The sequence below is a fragment of the Balaenoptera borealis genome (assembly GCF_965194805.1).
Source record: "Balaenoptera borealis genome assembly, chromosome: 19".
Classification (NCBI taxonomy): Eukaryota; Metazoa; Chordata; class Mammalia; order Artiodactyla; family Balaenopteridae; genus Balaenoptera; species Balaenoptera borealis.
Window position 1 is genome coordinate 69,282,837 of NC_138878.1, and position 21,658 is coordinate 69,304,494.

The 21,658-nt window shown below is 51.2% G+C and overlaps 1 protein-coding gene across 9 annotated transcripts in view; it reads left to right on the forward strand.

Moving 5' to 3' along the window:
• The window catches only part of ZNF8 (zinc finger protein 8), a 37,710-nt gene extending 24,530 nt beyond the window's left edge, over positions 1-13,180 (forward strand). Inside the window, exons 8-10 of one of the 9 annotated variants that reach the window (XR_014237852.1) lie at positions 5,510-10,741; positions 11,353-11,639; positions 12,650-13,180. Coding sequence is in view for 1 of the 9 variants with exons in the window: in XM_082369222.1 (XP_082225348.1) it covers positions 2,268-3,664 (1,397 nt within the window). In the remaining 8 variants the exon portion in view is untranslated. Of the gene's footprint in view, positions 1-2,267; positions 3,943-5,509; positions 10,742-11,352; positions 11,640-12,426; positions 12,507-12,649 lie in introns of those variants that run through there. The other 8 variants (XR_014237853.1, XR_014237854.1, XR_014237855.1 and 5 more) reach the window with 8 other exon arrangements.
• The last annotated feature ends 8,478 nt before the right edge of the window (positions 13,181-21,658 follow it).

Genomic DNA, 21,658 nt, shown 5'->3' on the forward strand with positions numbered 1-21,658 from the left:
AAACGTGTGGGGTTTCCACATCAACAACCAATCCTCCACCCCTCCAGACACTAGCCGCGTGTCCCAGCGATTCAGTCCAATTCTGACACTGTCTCCGTGGAGCTGATGCAGACCCCACGGCTTAAGGACTCAGTCCCATAAGGCTGCCCCCACTTCAGACACTGGCCACAAGTGAGGGCCTCCCATACTTCTGACCGACTGGCTGTAAATCAGGAGTTCCCCACGGCCCCCTCAGGTTCAGTAATGTGCTGTAACAACTCACAGACCTCAGGGAAACACTGCTTACATTTACTGTTTTTTGTAAATGATAATATAAAGGATACAAATGAACAGACAGATGTCAGGGGAGAGGGGCTGAAGCTCCCCATCCTGAAGCTGTCCAGGGGCCCACCAAGAGTCACCTCGTTAGCATAAACTCATGGTTGAGGGGGACTTATTACAATTAAGAAAAGACACTCCTGACCCCTCTCACTAAGGAAATCCCAAGGCTTTTAGGAGCTGTGTGCCGGGGACCAGAGATGAAGACCAAATACATATTTCTCATTAAATGACAATATCAAAGGCAGTCACTCTATCGCCTCATCCCTCCCAGCCCCCGGCAACACTAATCCACTTTCTGTCCATGGATTTGCATATTCTGGATATTCCATTTAAATGGAATCTTACAATATGTGGCCTTTGGTGTCCAGCTTTTTCTTTTTTTCTGTTTGTGTTTGTTTTGTTTTATTTTTTATTTTTTTATTGAAGTATAGTGGGCATACAATATTATATAAGCTACAGGTGTACAATATACTGATTCACAATTTTTAAAGGCTGTACCCCACTTACAGTTATTATAGAATGTTGGCTAAATTCCCTGTGTTGTATCAATACAATATATCCTCGTAGCTTATTTTAATACCTAATAGTTTGTATGTGTCTAGCTTCTTTCAGTGAACATCTTGTTTTCAGGGTTCAGTCATGTTGTAGCGTATGTCAGTACTTCATTCCTTTCCATGGCTGAATCATATCCCATTGTATGGATGGACCACACTTATGGGCATTTGGGTTGTTGCCACTTCTTGGCTCTTGTGAAAAGTGCTGCTGGAAACATTCCTGTAGAGTTTTCTCGTGGGCTGGCCGGTGTTTTTGTTAAGTACCCTCTGGTTACTGTGCATGGAGTCCAGTTTGGGGGGCTGGAGGTGAGCGAGACAGGCGCCTGCTGCCTGGCCAGGTTCCTCTCCTCCAGGGTGTCCTCAGACAAGAGGGCACCTGCGCTTGGGGATCTGGCCTGTCACACCTGGGTTTTCTGTACTGAGCTACTCGTTCCGCACCCAAGCCTGCTTCTTCTGCGCTTTGTTCAGTGTCTGCCTCCCCAGCTCCGGAGGGTCACTGCCTTGTCCCCAGCATCTAGGGCCAGACGGTAGATATTTTAGGCTTTGCGGGCAACTTGCAGTTGCAGTGTTTGCTTTCTGTCACTGCTGAAACAGATTGCCACAAACATGGCTTAAGACAACATACGTTTATTATCTCCCAGTTCTGTCAGACCTGACTGGTTTATCTGCTGTGGGGCCCACGAGGCCAAAGGCAAGGCGTCGGCGGGCTGGGGGTGGGGGTGCTGACTTACTGGGAGGCACAGGAAGAATCCGCATCTAGACACAGGCAGGATCCAGTTCCATGCGGTCACAGGACTGAAGTTCCTGTTTCCTTGCAGACTCAGCCGAGAGCTTCCCTCAGCTTTGAGAGGCACCCGCATTCCCTGGCTCATACCCCCTGCCCAGCCAGCCTCTCCCTTCTACCTCCTTCTGTTTTTTTTTTTTTTTTTTTTCCCTCCTTCTGCTTTTAAAGCTTGAGGGGATTGCTTTGGGCCCAGCCAGCTAATCCAGCATCATCCCCCTATTTTGAGGTTTAAGGTCAGCTGATGAGTAAACTTCATGTCACCTGCAAAATCCCCTGATAGCAGTACCTGGATGACTGCCTGAACAGCCACCGACAGCTTCAGAATCCCGCCCATCTCTGTCACATATTTTTTTCCTACAGCCCTTTAAAAACATAAAAAGCATCGGTCGCTTGGGGGCTATAGGTGGCCATCTCCTGATCTAGGCCAATATCTGGCCCATGGCAGGTGCTCAAGAAGTTTTTGTTGAAAGGATGAATGAGTGAAGCTGTGTTTGCAGACAGGGCACTGGGGTCAATGTGAGAGCAGAATTGAGAGGTGGGGCAAGAGGTTAGGTCACAGGCCCAGGGTGTGTCCACCAGCCCCTCACAGCTCTTGGGTTTTCTTTCAGGCTGGGAGCCTGGACCTGAGGGCCGAGCACCGCCCCAGGAGCAGGGCCGTCCTGAGGAGAAGGGGCGGGAAGGCTTCCTGGGGGAGGCTCCATGTCCCGCTACACCGGGGGAAGACTGGGAACGTGAGGGCCGGATACAGGGGCCCGAGAAGGACCAGGGTAATTTGAGGCAATTGGAATTCAGCCTCAAGGAAGCACTGGTTCAAGATGGAAGCCACGAAAGTCTCAGACTTGGGGAAAACTGTGTCCTGCGTCCAAACCCAAATCCCCTCGCAGAGACTTCCAGGACAGAGTGTTTGTGTGCTCCCGACTCAGGGCTTACAAGCTCGCAGCAGAACCCGAGTCCAGCCGGTGAGCGGATGGGCTCCTCGGGAGGACAGCCGCGTGACAACAGTGACCGCAGCAACTCTTCTGGTCAGGCGGTTCTGGAACCAGAACCCGAGCCTGCGCGCAGCCAGGTGCCGGACAAACCCTACAAGTGCGCGGACTGCGGCAAGTCCTTCAACCACAACGCGCACCTCACGGTGCACCGGAGGATCCACACGGGTGAGCGGCCGTACGCGTGCAAGGAGTGCGGCAAGGCCTTCAGCCAGAACTCCTCGCTGGTGCAGCACGAGCGCATCCACACGGGCCACAAGCCCTACAAGTGCGCGGACTGCGGCAAGTCATTCTGCCACAGCACGCACCTCACGGTGCACCGGAGGATCCACACCGGGGAGAAGCCCTACGCGTGCCAGGACTGCGGGCGGGCCTTCAACCAGAACTCGTCCCTGGGCCGCCACCGGCGCACGCACACCGGGGAGAAGCCGTTCACCTGCAGCGTGTGCGGCAAGGCCTTCTCGCGTACCACGTGCCTGTTCCTGCATCTGAGGACGCACACGGCCGAGAGACCCTACGAGTGCAGCCGCTGCGGCAAGGGCTTCCGGCACAGCTCGTCCCTGGCGCAGCACCAGCGCAAGCACGCCGGCGAGGGCCCCTACGACTGCCGCCAGAGGCTGGCCTTCGAGCCCACGCCGGCGTGGCCGGAGCCCCTGACCCCTGGGGAGGGGGCTCCCCGCAGCGACAGGCCCTTCAGGTGCGGCCAGTGCGGCAAGTGTTTCACGCAGAGCTCGCACCTCATCCGACACCAGATAACGCACACCAGGGAGGAACCCCGAGGCCGGGGCCGGCGGCGCCCGCAGCCCTGCGGCCGGAGCCCGCACCTCGGGCGGCACCAGCTCGGGCCCACGGGCGAGAGCCCCGGGGCCGGGACGAAGGCAGGGCAGCCCGCAGGCAGGGCACTGGCCCTGTTTGACATCCACGAAATCATGCAAGAGAAAAACCCAGTGCACGTTATTGGGGTGGAAGAGCCTTCTGTGGGCACGTCCGTGTTGTTTGACATCAGAGAATCCACCTAGGGGAGAAACTCTGCGGATGACTTTTGAACCACAGGTACAAAAATGTGGTAAGTCCTACAAGGTGTATTTATGGAAGGGGGACTGGGGTAGAAATGCCCTCTGATTTCCTAAGGAAATGACGCTTCCCAAACACCTGAGATCAGTGGTTCTCCAATCTGTCAAGCCCAGTACCCTGAAATGAATTCACAGGTAATGTAACCCACACACGTGTAATGTTGAAAAATCCATACGTGCCCCCATTTTGTAAAGGATAATTAAAGCGAAAGTAATTTACAGTAGGGTAACGTGTGCTGAGTTGGTGGTATCTCTCCCTGTGACCTTGTGGCCATTGTGCCCGGAGACCTGGGGCATTGCCTGTTGCCGTCCGGTACACGGGGTGTAGTGTTGACCATGGAAACATTACGAGAGGCATTCCTGTGTGGGTGTGATTTCCCAAAGTGGTGACTAACTCTTGGAAAAGGTTTGAACAAAACAAAATGCGAGTGCATTTCTGGAAGGTTTATGTGTAACATTTAAACTTGCAGGAGTTAATTGGTTTATACGTGGAGTTGACCCAGGGTCTCAATTCATACATTACAGACAGGTGGTTTCACACATACATACACGGTCCCTGGGGGCCAGTTCTGCACTTCAGAGTCATTAGAGCATACGTGGCAGCCACACTCATGCCCAAATCAAGTGTCAGAGGAGCCCCCGTGAAATTCCACAGCGTTCCCTGGGGGTGTCACAGCTCCCGCTGGAAACCATCGCCTTAGAACAGCAGTGTGGCCTATGATGGAGGTTCTCACTCAGAGTGCTTTTGTTCCCCAGGAGACACTTGATGATGTCTGGACGAATTTTGGTTGTCATGACTGGCGGAAGGGAGGGGTGCCCCTGGCATCCAGTAGGGGAGGCCAGGGGTGCTGCTGAACATCCTATAAAGCCCCAGACAGCCCCTCAGCAAAGAATCACATGGCCCTGAGGTGGAGAAACCATGCCCAGCACAAGAGCCGATTTCCCCCAGACTCTGTAAATTGATTGATCAGGGCTGTATTAACAATCCTATACATTTGATTTTAGCAAGTGATATCATGAGCATGTGCACAACATGTTTTTTAGTAATTTTTTTTCACTGTTTTGTAGCATTCGTAGTTGGTATGAAGGAAAAGAATCCACTTATTTTTCTGAGTAATCTAAATTTTAGCATTTTATTTTGGACATTCCATGTAAAACGTGGATAATACATTTTCACTGCCACCCCTGCCTGCCACGGGATTATTTTTACATCAGCCCCAGAAATCTTGTCATTTCATCCATTTTTCTGGATATCTCTAAAAAGCATGGACTTTTAAATATGTATATAAAATCATGTTAGCCCATGCTGACAGAAACCATTTTCATAATCATTCTGAGGCATCATTTGCCTTTTTCACCAAGTTGATGTTTGCACTGATAGTGCAAAAGCAACAGTGGGTAAAATTGCCAGAGCCTGAGTGGGAATCAAGGAAGTGGTCCCAAGGTCATTGTTCATATTTTTCCTTCCCCGGCATTTCAGTAAAGGAAAAAAAAATGTTGGTTTCATTTAAGAATGTCTGTGATGAAGCAGGAAAAATGATTAATTTCATTAAATCTCGAGTAAAGCTATATTACCATTTTCACATCTAAACAGAAATAACAGTAATTCCTCAATATATTATTAAATGTCTAGTGTTCAGATGGTCCTGGTTGCCTCATAAATTTTGTTTTGTTTTCTATTTGGTTTGTTCTAATTATGATCTAAACAAAAATCACACAGTGCCTTTGCTTAATATTTTTCTTAGGTCTCTTTTAATCTATAGGTCTCCCTTCTTTCTTTTTCTTTTTTAGTCTTTTATATGTTGGGGGAAACAAACAACAAGATAACCTAAATTTTGTTCCCATCCCAAGCCTGCCCATCAGACCCTCCTTGGCCTGGTGGAGTGACTTCTGATTTGGCGTCAAGTCACCAGGCTGTGCTGAGGGGCTGTGTGAATGGTGTGACTCACTGTTCTGTTCTCAAAGTTCGTCTGCCCCATCTCAAGCACGGCTCCCCATCTTGCTGGGGTCTCTGCTGGAAGACCTTCGGAAGACCTTTCAGCTGTCAATGCCCAGGAGAGAGAGACGTCTGAGAAAGTGGTTTATTTGTATGCGATGCAGAACATTCTAACACGACCATTTTCATGTCCACAATTGGAAACTTCATCGGGATCATCTTTTTGCTTTCCTCCAACTTTACTCCTCAGGAAAGCAAAGCCTTGTGACCTTTGTCTATGCTGTTCTTGACATAAAGAAGAACATTGTGTTCGAGATGTGATCCTTGGTATCTCATAGCAGAAAGGATGTAAAAACCAAGGATTTAAACCTGCCTGCTTTCTAACCTACACTGAAAGAGCGAAATGCCCATCCCACCGGGACACTATGTCGTGTGCTCCAGTTATACAGCACGGTTGCCTCTTTTTGTTTGTTTGCTGTTCCCACTGCAGCTGAGTTCTAGTGAAGTTAAACACAAACCATAAACATCAGAAATTGGAAGGAAGGAAAACTGGTCATGGCACATCTCAGCTTGTGGAAATTGTTCCTAACAATATCCACAGAAGGAATGTTGGATTGGCAGAGCGTCAAGCGGAATGGAAGAAGTATCATCGTGGAAGGACACAGCGGCAGTTCTGAGACCTCCGTCAGAATGACAGCACCAGAACTCTCACTGCCGAGACGTGATGGCTGAGTGTCAGGACCCCGTCAGAACTTGCTCGTGTCCGTTTCTGTTCTTTGGGGGCTGTGGGTGTCCCAGCAGCGGGGTCTCCATCCCGGCAGAGCTGGCCTCCAGGACGCTCAGAGCCAGCCTCCCTGCTCGTCTCCAGGGCCCCACAAGAGCCCTCGAAGCCACGCGTTTGCTTCTCTGCGCTCACCTGTCCTCTGGGCTTGTCCTCACGGACTTCCCTTGTCAGCTCTCCCTGTCACAACACCTCTGTCCTCATGGCTTAGCCTGCACCACCTGCCACTTCATTCTTAGCAAATAACCTTCTATTTCCATGGCTCAGAAAAGCTGTGTTTTCAGACAGGCAGTGCCTCACAGTTCTGTGAGGCGGTGCCATTTTACGTACAAGGAAAATGAGGCACAGGACCAAAGCAGCCATGGCCAGCTCGCACAGCTTAGGAGCCAGCACTTGAAGTCGGCATCCGGTTAACAGCGGCTTAAACAGACCATGCTGCGTTCTCAGGGCCTCAGCTACGTCAAAGGCAGTGTCTTCTCTCCCACCCCATCCCTCCTCATCGCAGGGAGACTGCTGCAGCCTCAGCAGCACTTGCGTCCACAGTCAGGACTGCAGGACGGGGGAAGGGCAGGCCTGTGCTCATCTCTCCAGTGAGGTTTCAAAGAAAAGCCTTTCCCCGAAGCTTCCAGCCGGTGCTCCTTATGTCTCATTGGCCAAGCCTGGGCCACAGGGCGCCGCCTAACGACGAGGGCGCTTGGAAAGCTAGTGTTCAGCTTCTCTAACCTCTGTGGCTGAGACTGCACCAGAGGAAGGTCTCGGGAAGCGGGTAGTGGATAGGCAGCTGGCAGCGCCCTCAGCCCTCCTCCTCCAGCCTCTTCTTGGAGGAGTCGCTCGTGCTCCCCACTTCCTGATCAGATGCCGCCACCGCCTCGCGGCTCCGCCTCTTCATCCCCTGGATTGTTCAGCCTGCCGGCCAGGCCCCCTTCCCTATAATGCTCGGTCTCCTGGCATTCTGGAACACGCCACTCTTCCAGATCCCCTCTACCTCTCGAGGGGCTTCTTGCCCTCCCCTCTTAAATGTTGGGGTCCCTGGGGTGTGGTCCCCGAGGCCCCTTGCGTGCGCCGCTCACTCCCAGATGTCCTCGTCCACACCCATGGCTCTGTGCTGCTCACGCCCACGTCTTGGTCTCTGAGCTTCAGGCTAGAACAGCACCTGCTTGCTGCTGGGCAGTTCCCCTAGATGTCCTGCGAAGTCCCGGAACACAGCCTACCTGGAGGGAAAGGCCACTTTCCAGGCCAAACCTGTTCCTCCTCCCCTGGGCCCTTGCACGGGGATGGTTGCCACCCGCCACCCCACCCCTCAAGCCAGAAGATAGATATCCTGTTGGTTTTACCATCTAAACACCTCAGCCGTCTTCATTCCGTTCCATTCCCACTGCCACCACTGGTGCAGGATGGCCACGAGAGGGGGAGTGACAGGACACCAAGTGGCCTGGCCACCAGAGCCCTCCCCACTTCTGACTTTCCCTCCTCACGGCCCCATCAGCGGTGTGGGGTGCAGACTCGGAATGCTCCCCCCACCAGTGTGCTCTGAGGAGGGGAGACCCCACGGTAACTTCACAGCTCTGGACAGCTTGGAATCCAGGCCTGCATTTGCCCCGTTCCCTCCGCCTTGGCCCGAAAAATGGCAGCTGCCGAAGGGTCATGTTTCCACAGTTCTCAGAGTGGACACTGGGTGGGCTGAGGCTACAGTGGCCTCACCAGGTAAGCCTGGAACAAGCTTGTCACCGTTGCCATTTGCCGCCCTCTCCCGTGCACTGCAGATCTTTGGGAATTTTCCATTTCTCTTTTCGGGTCACATTTTCTAGGCATCATATTCCTACTGATTTCCTCACAGATGCTTTGAAACCAAGTCAGATAAGAAACTCCTCAGGGGAAATTACTATAAACTAGGGAAAATATATGGTTTTATCAGTTTGTCAAAGTAATGCAAATTCTTTGTAGCAAAACCTGTAAAATGCACAAAAGTAAAATACACGTAAGTATGGAGGTTTATTTAAAATTTAATTCCTCATACTTCCACCATCCAGAGACGGTCATTACCTTAAGATTTTGTTAATTTTCCTTGTAATTTTTTCTTGAAATATACATGTGTGTATACATAGAGTGAACACTAAATCTTATACACACAACAAAAATATTTATGTGTAGTTATCTTGTGTTTAGAAAATTAGAATCCCTTCTGTTTCTCTTGTAACATGTGCTTCTTACTCTATCTTGAACATTTTCCTCTGAAAATGGATTTCATGTAGCTTTTTAAATTACCTTTCAGGAGGATCGTAACAATGTGACCTCCACCCAGCATCTTACCAGCCTTGACTTTTAGCCAAAAGGGGGAGGAGGGATTCATACACATTTCTCAAGGAGCATGAATTGATACAGCCTCTGTGAAGGGCACTTTGTTGGTTGCTGTCTAAATTACAAACAAACACTTTGTCTCAGCAAGCCAGTTGCTGATGATGAATCCCACAGATATATTTGTACCCGTGCAAACTGTTTGTATGTAGTTTTAACCGTGGCATTGATCTCAAAAGTGAAAGGTTGGAAACAACCTCAGTGTCCGCCACATGGAACTGGCTAAGTGATGTATGGTGAACTGGCTGCCTTTTACACAGCCCTTAAAGTGGGGGCTGTCTTTATGAACTGTGGAAAAGAGCACCAAGATTGTTAAGTGAAAAGGTGTAAAACAGTTTGTATGGTGTGTTTCCATTTGTGTAAAGAAGAAGCCATTGCTTACGCACAGACACACACACACACACTATATCTGAAGGGTACAGAGTGAACATACTACCATACTACTTGCTCTTGGGGAGGAGAAGTGAGGGGAAAAGGATGAGGAATAATTTTCACTCTATATCTTTTGATATTTTTGGAATTTTGAAACATGTAAAAGTATTACCAGTTCAAAAAATAAATTTAAACAAAACCTTAATTCTTTCAAATTAAACTAAGTTTGTTCATTTGTTTCATTGTTCACTGTCTGTCTCCCCCCAGTTAAATGTCCCCATGACTGTGTGTCTTGGCCACACCTGTTCTGTATATATGCACACGTGTGTGTTGAGCTAACAGGACCAACTGAGTGTAAAACAGCCTAGACTCCATAAAGTTTCCTGCAAGCTAGTTGTAGCACATAACATTTCCCATCAATAAACCTATCTATAGTAGGAATAGAAGAAAGTTTTATTTGAGCCAGACTGAGGACTATAGCCTGGAAGACAGCATCTCAGATAACTCTGAGGAACTGCTCCACTGAAGCAGGGTTTTCAGTGCAGTTTTGTATCTTCTCAGAACAAAGAGCGTCAGACAAGTCAAGGATACCTTCCTTCAAGGTTTCAAAAAACATAAACAAAACCAATCAGATCAACAGCGAGTCAGGGGGCTTCCCTGGTGGCACAGTGGTTAAGAATCCGCCCGCCAATGCAGGGGACACGGGTTCGAGCCCTGGTCCGGGAAGATCGCACATGCTGTGGAGCAACTAAGCCCATGAGCCACAACTACTGAGCCCGTATGCCTAGAGCCCATGCTCCACAACAAGAGAAGTCACCGCAATGAGAAGGCTGCGCTCCGCAACGAAGAGTAGCTCCCGCTCGCCGCAACTAGAGAAAGCCCAGGTGCAGCAACGAAGACCCAACGCAGCCAAAAATAAATAAATAAAACATAAATTTAAACAAACAAACAAAAAACAGTGAGTCAGCATGGCCTTGGCACCTGGGAAGGGAGCCTTATTGAAGGAGGACCGGCATTGCTGTCCCAGGAAGGAAGGCATTTAATCTTTATTTTTAACATGGACATTCTTCTGGTCAGTGCACCCTTTTCTTTGATGATTAAAGCAGATGTACAATATGTGTGTGATAGGCTGCAAACAGGCTTAAGTTTTAGTTAGCAAAAAAGTAAAGTTAAACCGTGTGCAAGCCAGAATGACTTCCCCGTACCTCAATACATGAAAATTTCTTCCATTAATACTTATACACGTATATGTGTGAGGAGGAAGAGGAAAAAAAGTACCTACGTTGCATATCTAAAAGGACACAGGAAACTGTGCCTGTCACTGTATGTCCAGTCCTCCAACCTCCCCCCCCACCCCCGGGGAAGACGGACTGACACGTCCCCACGCTCTTTCTTTGGCGGTGCACTTGGACTTCATTTCCCAGAAGGCCCTTCACCCTATGCCGGCTGTTTCCAGGCACGGAGCGCGCGGGGGCCGCTGGGAGATGAAGTCCCCAACCACCGGCGCAGGGCGGAAGCGGCCTTAGTGAGCCTGCACAGGGCGGCATGCGCGAGAGTGGGGGCGCCCTCCCACTCTGTGGTGAGTCCGCGGTCCCAGCGGGTTGGCGGTGCGAGTGTGAGGAAGGGGGAGGCCCGTGTGTGCAGGCGGTGGGGCCCAAGGGGCGTGGACCGGGGCGGCCGGGCTGTGGGGGAGGGGAGAGAAGAGGCGGTGATGCGCGTGCCAGGCGGTGGGGGTGGGGGAGCGACCTGTGCTGGCAGTTGAGACCTCAGGTATGCAGCCGAGCGCGACCCCGCATGTGTGACACCGCCTATGTACGCAGGTGTGACCTCAGGTGTGTGCCTATATGCCCTGAACCCGTAGCCACCACTCCCCCGTTCACCTCCTCCCCAGCCCCTGGCAACCATTAATCTACCTTCTGTCTCTGTTCTGGACATTTCATATAAATGGGGTCCTACAATATGTGCTTTTGTGTGTGTGCTTTTCTCACTGAACGTAATGTTTTCCAAGTCCGTTCATGTTGTGCTGTGTATCAGTACTTACTTAATTTTTGTAGTTGAATAATATTCCATCGTATGGAAAAATAGACCAGTTTGTTTACTCAAGCGTCGCTGCTGTGAACATTCACACACAGGTTTGTGTGCGGACATATGTTCTCAATTCGGGGGACTGAGGCAGTTGGTCTGTCCCAGGGGAGCCCATGTGTCTGGCTGTGGCCACACCCACTTCCTGCTGCCTGTGCCCAGCCAGCAGTACTTCATTTACCAGAATCCCAGCCCTGGGCCCCAAGGTTCAAGCCAGAAGCTTGGAGCCCTGCTGCTGTGTGAGAAGTAGACTCTGGGGACAGGAATCCATCCCTGCCAGTGTCACCTACAACCTGGCTCCTCAGCCTGAGACCAAGACCACTGTCCTGTATCTGCTGAGGCCAAGCAGCCCAGAGACGGAGCAGAGTGGCAGGTGATGGAGCCCGAGGCACCAGGTGAGGCAGACGGCAGGGTGGTGGTCACAGGGCTGGACATTTTTCAGAAACCAGATCTCCCTCGAAATATGTCCTGCTCCTTGCCTTCCTCTGCCTGGTCCAGACCACCCCCCCCCCCACAGGTCTCTGCCACCCTTTGCCCCTTCCATCTCTCTCCACATAAGACTGGAGGGGTCTTTAACCCTGAATGGTGAGGCCACCCCTCCCCTTAAACCCTCTGTCACTGCCCAAGTCATCAGAGCAGGGTCAGCAAACTCTCCCTGTAAAGCACCAGATAGCAAGTATTTTGAGCTTTGCAGTCCAAGAGGCAAAATCATGGAGGTCATATAGGTTCTTATCTAACAAGAGAGAAAACACACATCCACACTGTTTTCTTTTTTCGTGACGAAATCCACGACTTTGTTGATGGACACTGAAATCTGACTTTCATGTAACATTTGTCTTCTTTTCACCTTTCCCACCCAGCTGCTTAAAAATGTAAAAACTATTCTTAGCTCATAGACCGTACAAAAACAGGCAACGGGGCTGTGTTTGCTGACCCCTGATTTGAAACGAATTCACACTTCTTTCCATGCCTTCCAGGCCCTGCATGACCTGACTTCTACCTGTTTTCCAGGCCTTCCCTATGGCTCTCCCTTTGCCCATCATTCTCCTCCTCCACCCCACCAGCCACTCGATAGGGTATAAGCTTAGCCATTCAGAGGCCTTCCCTGGCCACCCAAACCCACATTACGCTTTTATCTCTTACCACGTTTGAACACTTTACACTTGTTCCCATTCATCACAGACTGTAAATTTCATGATGTGGTGCCCAATCCGTGGAGTACTTGTTAAATGAATGAATGAACAAACAGCCTCCCACAAAAGGTACTATTACCCCATTTTACAGATAGAAAACTGAGGCCCCAGGGGAACTGAGCAGCCCAAGGTCACCCATCAGGGAGTGGTGAAGGTGGGTTTGATCCTAGATCTGACAGACTCCACTTACCCACCTCTCTCGCTGTCCCCAGCTTAGCAATGACACCGGGAGGAAGGAAGGGCGCACTGGGCCCCAGGGATCTGCTCACCACTCTCACCCCTGTGGGGAGGGGCAGAAGGCCTCTGTCAGCCGTTCCCTCCTGGGAGTCTCTGTCAGGACCTGAATTCAAGACAGCTGGGACTACGATTTTTCAGCCCTCTTGAGTACTCGCCCACCTGGTAGCTCCGCTTCGTCCCCAACCGTCCCGGTAACAAGGGATCCTGAAATGTGCCTTCTGCCGCTGCCACCCGTGAGCCTGAGAGAGCTTGGAGCCGAGACTTAAGACTGTTACACAGCACATCATTCACTTTGTACGAAGTTCAAGAATAGGCACAACTCATGCGCTGTCAGAAATCCCAGCAGTAACCACCTCCTGGCTGGGGAGGCATTGCCTGGAGGGGAGCCAGGAGGGGCCTGTCCATGGTGCTGAAACGCCCCAGGGCTGAACTTTCCAACTGGTATCTTTGAGCCACGTTGTACGTATTGAAATCTGAATTAAGTAAATAAACTTAAAAATCACAAATCTAGTTTCTCAGTCACACCACCTGCGTTCCTACTGCTCAGGAGCCACATGGGGCTGACGGCTGCCAAATTCCATCCTCACAGAAAGTTCTAGAGCTTGATCTGGACGGTGGTTACACAGGTGTGTGCATTGCTCAGCACTCATTGAGCTGAGCCCTGACATCTCTCTTTTTAAAAATTACTGTTTTGAAGGCACAGACTCAAGTCTGACTGCCTTGTTTCAAATCCCCACCTACCCATTATTTGCTTCACAACCTTAGATTTAACCCCTCTGTGCCCCCGTTTTCCCCCACCTGTATAACAGAGGGTAGTGACAGTACCTGATTGTCCCCACATTAGGGAACTGGGCCAGTGTGGCACAGAGAGCCTTTGAGAAGCTCACAGGCTGGGGGTGGCATGGGGCTGCAGCTCAGGGACTCAGCCTAGGCTCAGGGACAGGTGAGGCCCAGCCCCCAAGCATCAAATCAGAGGGCTGCTTTCTATGGAGCCCTGAGCCCCATGACCCCTTGCCCAGCCTAGGAGCCAGGCGGGGATGCAGGGTGTAAAAGCGGTGTGGCCTTGGGCAGCAAAGGCCCTGTGAGCTGTTCCTGTGTTGTGTTTCATTTCACAAAGACTTTTCACAGCGTAATGCTGTCCATCCTCCCGGAGACTGTCCCTGCTGTACCTGAGAGGAAACAGGCCCAGAGGTTCAGGACTTCCTGGTCCAAGCGTGCATCTTCCCCGGGTCACCCTGGATCCATGGTGGCTGTGCAGACCCCTGCACCAGAGCCGAGGTGGTGTGCCACATCCCCAGACTAATTCCAGGGGCACAGATCACCCCATCTGTCCATGTGAACTCAGGCGTCTTCCCCTCTTGATGCCTCAGTTTCCTTCCTGTCAAATGGGTCAGGTAGTGTTGCCTCACTCGTAGGGGCAGAGTGACGATCAAGCAAGCTGATGGAAGGTTCCCACAGCGCGCCTGGCACAAAGCAAACGTTGGGGGCTGTGGTTCCGTGAGCCCTGGAGGGCGAACAGGAGGGAGCAGGCCGAGGGCAGGCAGCACAGGAGCAAACGCCTGTGGGAGGGTCTGGACTGGGAGGGCCAGGGTCCCTGGGAAAGGGGCCACTGGCTGGCAGGGCTTCTGGGTGACGGGACTTTGAGGCTGCGGTCCCTGGGGTCTGAGGGCAGATCTGGCCTCCCTCAAGCCCCTGCCCTGCCCTCCCCCAGCTCCTCCCTCTCAGGGGAGGATCGAGGACCATAAGCCTGAGGCCCAGGACTCCACACTCCTGGCAGATGCCGTCCACGTGAGTCTCCAAAATGCCAGTGTCCTCAGCAGGCACACCCGTTTCCGTTCCTGCTTCTGTGCCACTTCACCTCCGAGCTGAACTGGAGCTGCAGCCCCCAGGGAGCGTGGGTCCTGGGGCAGGCCAGCCTCCTCCTCTCCCTCCATCAGCCAGTGCATGCCTCCAGACGGTGAGCCCTTAGGGGAATTCAGGATGGAGAAAAACAGGAAGCATTCTGTGGATAACACAGAATGTTATCCATTCCGTGCTTTGGATACTGGCCCTGGATAGTTAAGATACATATCTAAGGAATAATTTCAATGAACCCAGACTCTTGCATCCTCCCATACATAGAGAAGCACTAACGTTATTAACTTGAGGTGTCTGTTCTTTGCGATTAGCAGTGATCTTTTGATGTTCGACTACATGTTTTGTTGTTTGTTTGTTTTTCCAGCAAAAAGACCTTCTCTATATCCTGGCTCCTCCCTTACCTCTTTGAACAATGTTACTGCGAACATTTCTGTACAAGATTTTGTGTGGACCTATGTTTTCATTTCTCCACTAAACTGTTTTCCACAGAGGCTGCATCATTTTACGTTTCCACCAGCAATGTATGAGGGTTCCTCTTTCTCCACATCCTCACCCACACTTGTTACCTGTCTTTCTGATCATAGCCATCCTCTCCGGTGTGAAGTGGCATCACAGTGTGGCTTCGATTTGCATTTCCCTGATGACAAAGGACGTTGAGCATCCATTCATGTGCTTATTGGCCATTTGCATGCTTTCCTTGGGTAAATGTTACTGTCTTTGCCCATTATTATTTTATTTATTTATGTAGCCACACTGTGTGGCTTGCAGAATCTTAGTTTCCCCACCAACGATGGAACCTGGGCCCCCAGCAGTCCTAACCACTGGCCCACCAGGGAATTCCCTGCCCATTTTTAAACTGGGTTATTTAGGGGCTTTGTTGTTGGGTTATTTGAGTTGTAAGAGTTCTTTATATATCCTGGATGCAAGTTGTGTGTTTGTGTGTCTGTGTGTCTTTGTGTGGGTCTGCATGTCTGTGTGAGCCTAGGTGTGTGGCTGTGTCTGAGCAGGTACAACTCTGCCTCCCACCATGGACATGGAGAAGCAGAGGGCGTCATGATCATCCGCGAAGAGGGGAGGGTTTATTATCTCCGTGTTACAGAGAAGGAAGTAGAAGGCCAGATAAATGAAGTCATTTGCCCATAAAAGAGTTACGAGGCAGAACTGGGAATTGCAATCAGCTGGGTCCCTCTCCATAGCCTTTGCTTCCTACTGCATCATGCTGTTTCTTATCCAGTGGCTCTCAGCCTTGCCTGCACGTTAGAATCATCTGGAAACTTCTAAAAGTCTGGATGGGGGCTTCCCTGGCAGTCCAGTGGTTAAGACTCCACGCTTCCACTGCAGGGGGCACGGGTTCGATCCCTGATCGGGGAACTAAGATCCTGCATGCCGCATGGTGTGGCCAAAAAAAAAAAAAAAGTCTGGATGCCCAGGCCAAACCCAGACCAATGAAATTAGGATCTGTAATAGGCAAAATAATGCCTCCCCTGCCCCCCAAGTTGTCCACATCCTAATCCTGAGAACCTGTGAGTATGTTACCTTACATGGCAAAAGGGAATTTGCAGATGGGGAAAGTATCCTGGATTACCAGGTGAGTCCAGCGTAATCACAAGGGTCCTCATAAGTGAAAAAGAGATGCAGGAGGGTCAGTCAGAGAAGGGGATGGAATGACGGCGAGGCAGGTGCACAGAACAAGGAATGAGGGCAGCCTCTAGAAGGTGGAAGAGGCAAGGAAATGGATTTCTCCCTTAGAGCCTCTAGAAGGAACACAAATGCCAACATGGTGATTTTAGCCCAGTGAGACCCAGTTTGGGCTTCTGACCTCCAGAAACCTAAGATAATAGATTTTTGTTGTTATGAGCCACTGCACTTGTGGTAATTTGTTACAGTAGTGTGATAGGAAACTAATACAGCCTCTTTAGACACAAACCAGACCAGTTAGCAGAGCCAACTGCACCCACGTGTATAATAGGAAGAAGGACATGACGGTTCATAGAAGTGATGAAATAGGAACCAGGAAAATCCGCGGTTCCCTTCACTGGTGGGAGGCAAGTTAGGCTTGGAGGCGGGGAGGTATCAAGGCAAGTGCCGCAAGACATCAGTGACGTGAAGCTGGGCTTGGTGGAGAGGGCAGGGCTGGAGGGTGGGAAGCAAGAGCTGCCAGAGAGAAAGCCTTTGGTGGTGCAAAAAGGGAGCAGGTCATGGGCAGAGTTGACAATCTGGATGAATGGACTAGGCTCAGTAATTGCCTGGTGTGCAAACGGGGCTGAGTGCAGATGTGGTTTATTGTTGTGATTATTGGGGGTGGGCATCATGGGGCTGTGCCTTTGACAACAGAAGTGGGACAGCAGAAGGCAGAAGACCACAAAGAAGGCCAAGAAGACCCAAAGAAATGAAGGCCACCAGTGCCACCCACAGGCCAAAGCCCAGCACTTGATGGGCGAGATGGGTCTTTGTTGGGGAAAGTGAAGTATTCCTTGGATTAGGGTGCCCATGGTGTGCCTACCAGTGGTCAGGAAATGCAAAGGGACCATTTACATAAAATATCCGGAACAGACAAATCCCCAGAGCCAGGAGGCAGATTGGTGGTGTCAGGGGCTGGGGGCAGGGGGAATAGGGAGTGACTGCTAATGGGCATGGGGTTTCTTCTGGGGGTGATAAAAGTGTTCTGGAACTAGATAGTGGTGATGGTTGCACAGCCTTGTAAAGATACTAAAAACCACTGAAAACCACTTTAGAAGGGTGAACTGAAGGTATGTGAATTACAGCTCCAAAAAAATGGTAAAAATTTTTAAAGGGGAAAGAAAATGGAAAGAGGACCAGGTAAAGAGGCACTGTGACCACATGGTTGCAGTGGGCCACACACATTACATACATGATACACACCTTCCCCCGGCATCCACACCCCTCACACCCCCTCAACACCTCACTTCCTCACACACCCCTCACACCTCTCACTTCACACCCCCCTCACCTCCTCACATGCCCCTCACCTCCTCACACACACCCTCACCTCCTCACACACCTCTCACCTCCTCACACCCCCCTCACCTCTCACCTGCTCACACAGCTCTCACCTCCTCACACCTCCTCACCTCCTCACCTCCTCACACCCCCCTCACAGCTCTCACCTCCTCACACACTCCCCTCACCTCCTCACACCCCCCTCACCTCCTCACACACACCCCTCACCTCCTCACACCCCCCTCACAGCTCTCACTTCCTCACACACCCCCCTCACCTCCTCACACACCTCTCACCTCCTCACACACCTCTCACCTCCTCACACACCTCTCACCTCCTCACACACCCCTCACACCTCTCACCTCCTCACACACCTCTCACCTCCTCACACACCTCTCACCTCCTCACACACCCCTCACACCTCTCACCTCCTCACACCCCTCTCACCTCCTCACACACCTCTCACCTCCTCACACACCCCTCACACCTCTCACCTCCTCACACCCCCCTCACCTCCTCACACACCCCTCATACCTCTCACTTCACACCCCCCTCACCTCCTCACACACACCCCTCACCTCCTCACACCCCCCTCACCTCCTCACACACCCCTCACAGCTCTCACCCGCTTACACAGCTCTCACCTCCTCACACCCCCCTCACCTCCTCACACACCCCTTACACCTCTCACCCCCCACGCACCATGCACGGTTCCGCCTCCCGCACACCCTCCGGCCGGATCATCCACACACCGCCACCACTGCCCCACAGAGTCACGGCCGCTGTCCCTACGGCCCACGCACCCTGCCGGACTATAACTCCCGGCGTGCCCCCCAGGCTGCTGGGGTGGCCGACGCGGCGCCTTCTGGGAATTGTAGTCCAGGCGGGCGGGCAGTCGCACGAGCCGGGGCGCCTGAGCGCGGCGCGTTCTGGGAGCTGTGGTCCCGGCTGGAGCGCGGACTCCTCACTCCAGCGCCGCCGCGTCGCCTCCCGGAAGCGTCCGCCCGCGCGCCAGCGGGTGAGGTGGGTCTAGGTGGGGTCCCCCCCGGGTGGGGTCCCCCCCGTGGGGTCCCCCCCCGGATTGCCGGAGAGAAACTGCGGGAAAGCCCGAAGCGGCGAACGCCTGCTGTGGTCTAAGCGAGATGTGTGGGACCGACACGCGCGGATGGGGAGCGAGGGAGGGGCTGACCTCGAGCCGCGCGTGGACCGACAGACGGACAGACCGAGTGTGGAACTCTGTTCCAGTGCGGGACCGGCTGACTGACCAGTTGTGTGTGTGTGTGTGTGTGTGTGTGTCTGGTTGTGTTTCTGTGTCTGACTCGTTTTAGTGTGTTTCTGACAAGCTGGGAGCGTGTGGTCGGCTGATAGGATGTCTGACTGACCCGATCAAGTGTGCGACTGACAACGAAGTTGAGATTTTGTCAGAGGGTTGCGTGTTGTTGTGCGTGAGAGGGTGTGTCTGTGACTGACTGTGATTGCAGGCGTAACCGAGAGTCTGTGTATGTGAGTGGCTGAGACAGTGACTGATGATTATGAATGACTGGCGGTGCTGTGAGCTCCTGTGTTTATTGGGCTGACTGTGAGTGACGCTGGGAAAGTTTGGGCGCAGGGGTATATTTTGGGATGTGACTGACAGACTGTGCCCGAGGTAGGGTGTATGCATGTAACTACGTGATTGTCTGGGATTTGTCAGGGGGACTATATTTGGATGATTTGCGGGGAGTTTACCAAGTATGTGACAGAGAATTTGTCTGCGGCTGAAATTATGTGACCTGCAGTCACCCAGCTGGGTTGACGTCCACTCGCACCTTCTGTGGGCTTAAGCCTGGCAGGGCCTGTGGAGTCGTCAGATTGGGCATCTACTGCATGTCTGCTGTGTGCCAGGCCTGCTGTCAGGTCGGGTACGGTAAGGAGCAAGAAATGAAGGAACTGCTCTCCTAAGCTGGTTAAGCAGCTGTGGACAGGGGACCTCGACCTGATGTGAGGTCAGCACGTTGGGGGTGAGCTGAGCATGGTTCATGCCCCTGTGTCTCAGAGACTGTCCTCAGGGATTTTCCAGAACAGCAGTTTCTGGGGTACGAAAGGGAGCTTGGAAACTGTCGCTGTACTTATTGTCAGTCCTGCCACCCCTGTTCCCCCTCCTCTGAACAATGATTCCCTGCCTCAGACTCCGCCTCTCCTGGTGCCTCCGTTTTCTCAGCACCTGTTGTCTGTGCACTTGCTATAGGCACTGCGGCTCCAGCATGCCCAGGCTCTCTGGGGAAACAGGGTTAGAACACAGAGCTGGGGGAGGGTGACCCGGGGCACTCAGAAGGATACGTAGCCTGCTCCCAGGTGCTGGGACGGCTCTTGGAGAAGATGACAGCTAAAGTGGGGCCTGGAGGACTAGGAGGAATTGCTCAGGTGCAGAGAGGGATTTTAGGACGAGAGAGTAACAGGGACAAAGGAATTCAGGAATTGGGATAATGGCAAAGGCAAGGTTGCAAGAGGCCCAAGTGAGCTTTACAGTGGAGTTAGGGGCTAGAGCACAGCTTTGCCAGAAATCACCAGCTGCCACTGAAAGGTTTCAGGATTGAGGTCTTGTTTTACTCGTGTTCACTTCTCCCTGTGCCCAAGGTCATGGCTCCAGTGCCAACAGTTGTTTTCTGTTATTTTGAGTATTACATCCTCACAGGTGTAAAGTGATATCTCCTTGTGCTTTTGATTTGTAATTCTCTGGTAGCTGATGATGTCGATCATCTTTTCATGTGCTTGTTGGCCATTTGTATATCTTCTTTGGAGAAATATCTAGTCGAATCCTTTGCCCATTCTTTAATTTGGGATTATTTGTCTTTTTATTATGGAGTTGTTCTAGATACAGGTCCCTTATCGGATATATGATTTGCAAATATTTTCTCCCATTCTGTGGGTTGCCTTTTCACCTTTTTTTTTTTTTTTTTTTTTTTTTTTGCCTTATCACACAGCTTGCATGATCTTAGTTCCAACTCCTAACCACTGGACTGCCAGGGAATTCCTCTTTTCACCTTCTTGATGGTGTCCTGCAGATCACAAAGGTTTTTAATTTTGATGAAGTCTAGTTTATCTATTTCCTCTTTTGTCACTTACCTAAGATGGCTTTGCATTATTTTTGAGTGTATGTGGAACACTAACCACAAAACCATACACTGGGTCACAAACCAAGTCTCAAACCAGCAAATATCAAAGGATTAAAATCGACCAAAGCACATTTTCTGAGCACAACAGAGTTAATCTGGAAATCAGTAATAAAAAGACTATCAGAAAACTCTGAATTGTTTGGAAATGAAGCAGCAGAGTTCTAAGTAGCCCATGGTTCAGGAAGAAACCAAAAGAGAAATTAGAAAATATTTTTAACTAAATGATAATGAAGATGCAAAACCAAACTTGTGGGTGTACAGCTAAAGCTATGTTTATAGGGAAATTTATAGCCTGAAATACATGTATTAGAAAAGAAGAAAGGCTGAGTGTCAGTTGTCTAAATATTCATCTCAGAAACTACAAAATAATTAGCAAATAAAGTAAGGGAATGCCCCTGTGGCTCCCAGGGGAGTGGGGTGTGTGTGAGATAGAAGACAGACCCACTCTGTGTGGGAGGAGCGTAGGCCTGAAGCAGACTGGCCATGGGGTCAGGCTACTGGGGTTTGTAGCTCAGCAACCGCCCTTCCTTTCACTATCTGGGAAACTTTGGGCAAATCTTTTTCTCCTGTCTGTTTTTATACCATATAATGAAAGAAAGCTCCCACCTCCTGAGTTTGTTGTGAGTTTTAAACGAGTTACTATATGCAAGCATTTAGAAAGGTGCTTAGCACCAAATGGGCGCTGCCCTGATTATTTTGATCATCTGTGACTCTGTGAGAGTGAGTCACATCTCACAGGCCCCAAGCCCGCATCTGCCCTACTCGGCAGCCACAAGGCAGGGCCCCAAGTTCACAGGATGACCAAGTTCTGATCTTCCTGCAGACCCAGTTCCAAGGCTCCAGCCATCCCATATCTCACTGGAGGTCTGCTGCCCGATGGCCATCCCCAGGAGCCTTGTGAGCCCGGTGCCCTAGGAACAGGATGACTTTCTGCGAGTGAAGGTCGAGGATGAGGAGGCCAGCTTCTCTCAGGCCCAGGAGTCTAACTTTGGCCACCCCTCCCACCCTGAG